Consider the following 3,545-nt stretch of genomic DNA (forward strand, 5'->3'; position numbering starts at 1 on the left):
GTGAAACAGCGCCCGTTATTCAACCATCTGGCGCTCCTGGTTTCTCCTTCTCAATGCTCTCCGCTTTATCTGCCGTCCGTCGACTACGGCAAGAAATCTACGCTGGAATTTTCCGTCTACCCAGCGCCGCAGATCTCCACCGCTGGTCACCCACTGCACCCTGGAGCACTCCGAATTCTCCTTCATGCTGGACAACGAGGCTATTTACGACATCTGCCGGCGGAACCTGGACATCGAGCGCCCCACCTACACCAACCTCAACCGCCTGCTGGTGCAGCTACTGTCGTCTATCACCGCCTCTCTGCGCTTCGACGGCGCCCTCAACGTGGACCTGCTCGAGGTCCAAACCAACCTGGTCCCCTACACGCGCATTCACTTCCCGCTGGTGACCCACGCGACCCTGAACTCCGCCGAGAAGGCTTACCACGAGCAACTGTCCGTGTCGGAGATCACCAACGCCTGCTTCGAGCCGGCCAACCAGATGCTCAAGTGCGACCCCCGCCAGGGCAAATACATGGCGTGCTGCATGATGTACCGCGGGGACGTGGTGCCCAAGGACGTCAACGCCTCCATCGCCACCATCAAGACCAAGCGCTCTATTCAGTTCGTGGACTGCCCCTCCGGGTTCAAGGTAGGTGTAGATTGTAGACCAATCCACGCAACAGAAGCTTGACGCAATCCGCGGGTTCACACTGTATTATGATATCTACCACATCCAGAACAAGCGAGAACCTTCCCGACCGGTGCCCAGGTTTCTTAACATTTACCTCGCAATGGATACTATTAAAAGTTTATATGAGTCTATTATTTTACTTCCCCGCAGGTAGGCATCAACTACCAGGCCCCAACGGTGGTGCCAGGGGGCGACCTGGCTAAGGTGCAACGAGCCGTCTGCATGCTGAGCAACACCACTGCCGTCTCCATGGCCTGGACCCGCATGAACCTCAAGTTCGACAAGAATTACGCCAAGCGGGCCTTTGTCCACTGGGAAGTCGGAGAGGGTCTGGAGGAAGGGGAGTTCCAGGACGTGCGGGTGGACATGGCGTCGCTGGAGAAGGACTACGAGGAAGTGGGCATCGATTCGGCGGATCTGGACAGGAAGGCGGAAGAGCAAGAGCGAATTTTGTTGTATATCTCCATATACCCATATAACAATTACAGCATGGAAACAGGCCATCTCGACCCTTCTAGTCCGTGCCGAACACATATTCTTCCCTAGTCCCATATACCTGCGCTCAGACCATAACCTTCCATTCCCTTCCCGTCCATATAACTATCCAATTTATTTTTAAATGATAAAAACGAACCTGCCTCCTCCACCTTCACTGGAAGCTCGTTCCACACAGCCACCACTCTCTGAGTAAAGAAGTCCCCCCTCATGTTACCCCTAAACTTCAGTCCCTTCATTCTCAAGTCATGTCCCCTTGTTTGAATCTTCCCTACTCTCAGTGGGAAAAGCTTTTCCACGTCAACTCTGTCTATCCCTCTCATCATTTTAAAAACCTCTATCAAGTCCCCCCTTAACCTTCTGCGCTCCAAAGAATAAAGCCCTAACTTGTTCAACCTTTCTCTGTAACTTAGTTGCTGAAACCCAGGCAACATTCTAGTAAATCTCCTCTGTACTCTCTCTATTTTGTTGACATCCTTCCTATAATTACGCGACCAAAATTGTACACCATACTCCAGAATTGGCCTCACCAATGCCTTGTACAATTTTAACATTACATCCCAACTTCTATACTCAATGCTCTGATTTATAAAGGCCAGCACACCAAAAGCTTTCTTTACCACCCTATCTACATGAGATTCCACTTTCAGGGAATTGTGCACAGTTATTCCCAGATCCCTCTGTTCACCTACATTCTTCAATTCCCTACCATTTACCATGTGCGTCCTATTTTGATTTGGCCTGCCAAGATGTAGCACCTCACACTTATGAGCATTAAACTCCAACTGCCATCTTTCAGCACACTCTTCCAACTGGCATAAATCTCTCTGTAGACTTTGAAACTCTACTTCATTACCCGCAACCCCACCTATCTTAGTATCATCTGCATACTTACTAATCCAATTTACCGCACCATCATCCAGATCATTGATGTACATGACAAACAACAGTGGACCCAACACAGATCCCTGTGGCACCCCACTCGTCACTGGCCTCCAACCTGACAAACAACCATCCACCATTACTCTCTGGCATCTCCCATTCAGCCACTGTTGAATCCATCTTGCTACTCCACCATTAATACCCAACCATTGAACCTTCTTAACCAACCTTCCACGAGGAACCTTGTCAAAGGCCTTACTGAAGTCCATATACACAACATCCACTGCTTTACCCTCATCAATTTCCCGAGTAACATCTTCAAAAAATTCAAGAAGATTTGTCAAACATGACCTTCCAGGCACAAATCCATGTTGACTGTTCCTAATCAGACCCTGTTTATCCAGATGCTTATATATATTATCTCTAAGTATTCTTTCCATTAATTTGCCCACCACTGACGTCAAACTAACAGGTTTATAATTGCTAGGTTTACTCTTAGAGGTCTATAATTGCTAGGTTTACTCTTAGTCTCGAAAGATTCGTTTTTTTTTAATACTGGTGTAAATCAAATTTATGAAATTAAATATATTTGAGGCATAGTTTGGTATTGCGTCCGACGTAAAGGCACAATTGCTTAACGTCTATAGTTTCAAACCGTGGAAACAAACCCTTCGGCACAACGTCCATGCCCACCATGCCGCCGCAACTCTGCTCATCCAATTTGCCCACGTTTGGCGCATATCAATCTATCCAATTCTTCGACATGAAACTGCACACATATCCTTTAAATGCTAAATGTTTAAATGTCTCTCCATCGCAGGAGACAGACTTCTGACCGACATACACTACAAACCCACTGACTCACATGGCTATCTGGACTACACGTTTTCCCACCCTGCCCCCTGTAAAGACTCCATCCCCTACTCCCAATTCCTCCGCCTACGCCGCACCTGTTCCCAGGATGAGACGTTCCACACCAGGGCATCGGAAATGTCCTCGCTCTTCAGGAAACGGGGATTCCCCTCCTCCACCATAGATGAGGTTCGCACCAGGGTCTCTTCCATACCCCGCAACACTGCTCTCTCTCCCCATCCCCGCACTCGCAACAAGGGCAGAGTCCCCCTAGTCCTCAGCTTTCATCCCACCAGCCGGCAAATACAACAAATAATCCTCCGCCATTTCCGCCACCTCCAACGTGACCCCACCCCTCGCCACATCTTCCCATCTCCCCGCAAGTCTGCCTTCCGCAAAGACCGTTCCCTCCGCAACTCCCTTGTCAATTCTTCCCTTCCCTCCCGTACCACCCCCTCCCCGGGCACTTTCCGATGCAACCGCAAGAAATGCAACACCTGTCCCTTCACCTCCCCCCTCGACTACATTCAAGGACCCAAGCAGTTGTTCCAGGTGCGACAAAGGTTCACCTGTATCTCCTCCAACCTCATTTATTTGCATCCGCTGCTCTAGATGTCAGCTGATTTACATCGGGGAGACTATG

At 49.4% G+C, this 3,545-nt stretch overlaps 1 protein-coding gene across 1 annotated transcript; it reads left to right on the plus strand.

Annotated features, from left to right (window-relative positions):
- The first annotated feature begins 147 nt into the window (after positions 1 to 147).
- LOC129694230 (tubulin alpha chain-like) lies at positions 148 to 2,863 on the plus strand. Its single transcript, XM_055630945.1, has 2 exons — positions 148 to 631; positions 824 to 2,863. The coding sequence occupies exons 1-2, from the start codon at positions 185 to 187 to the stop codon at positions 1,217 to 1,219; spliced, it is 843 nt and encodes a 280-aa protein (XP_055486920.1). The 5' UTR covers positions 148 to 184; the 3' UTR covers positions 1,220 to 2,863.
- The last annotated feature ends 682 nt before the right edge of the window (positions 2,864 to 3,545 follow it).

This window comes from Leucoraja erinacea, unplaced genomic scaffold (assembly GCF_028641065.1).
Source record: "Leucoraja erinacea ecotype New England unplaced genomic scaffold, Leri_hhj_1 Leri_584S, whole genome shotgun sequence".
NCBI classification, from domain to species: Eukaryota; Metazoa; Chordata; class Chondrichthyes; order Rajiformes; family Rajidae; genus Leucoraja; species Leucoraja erinaceus.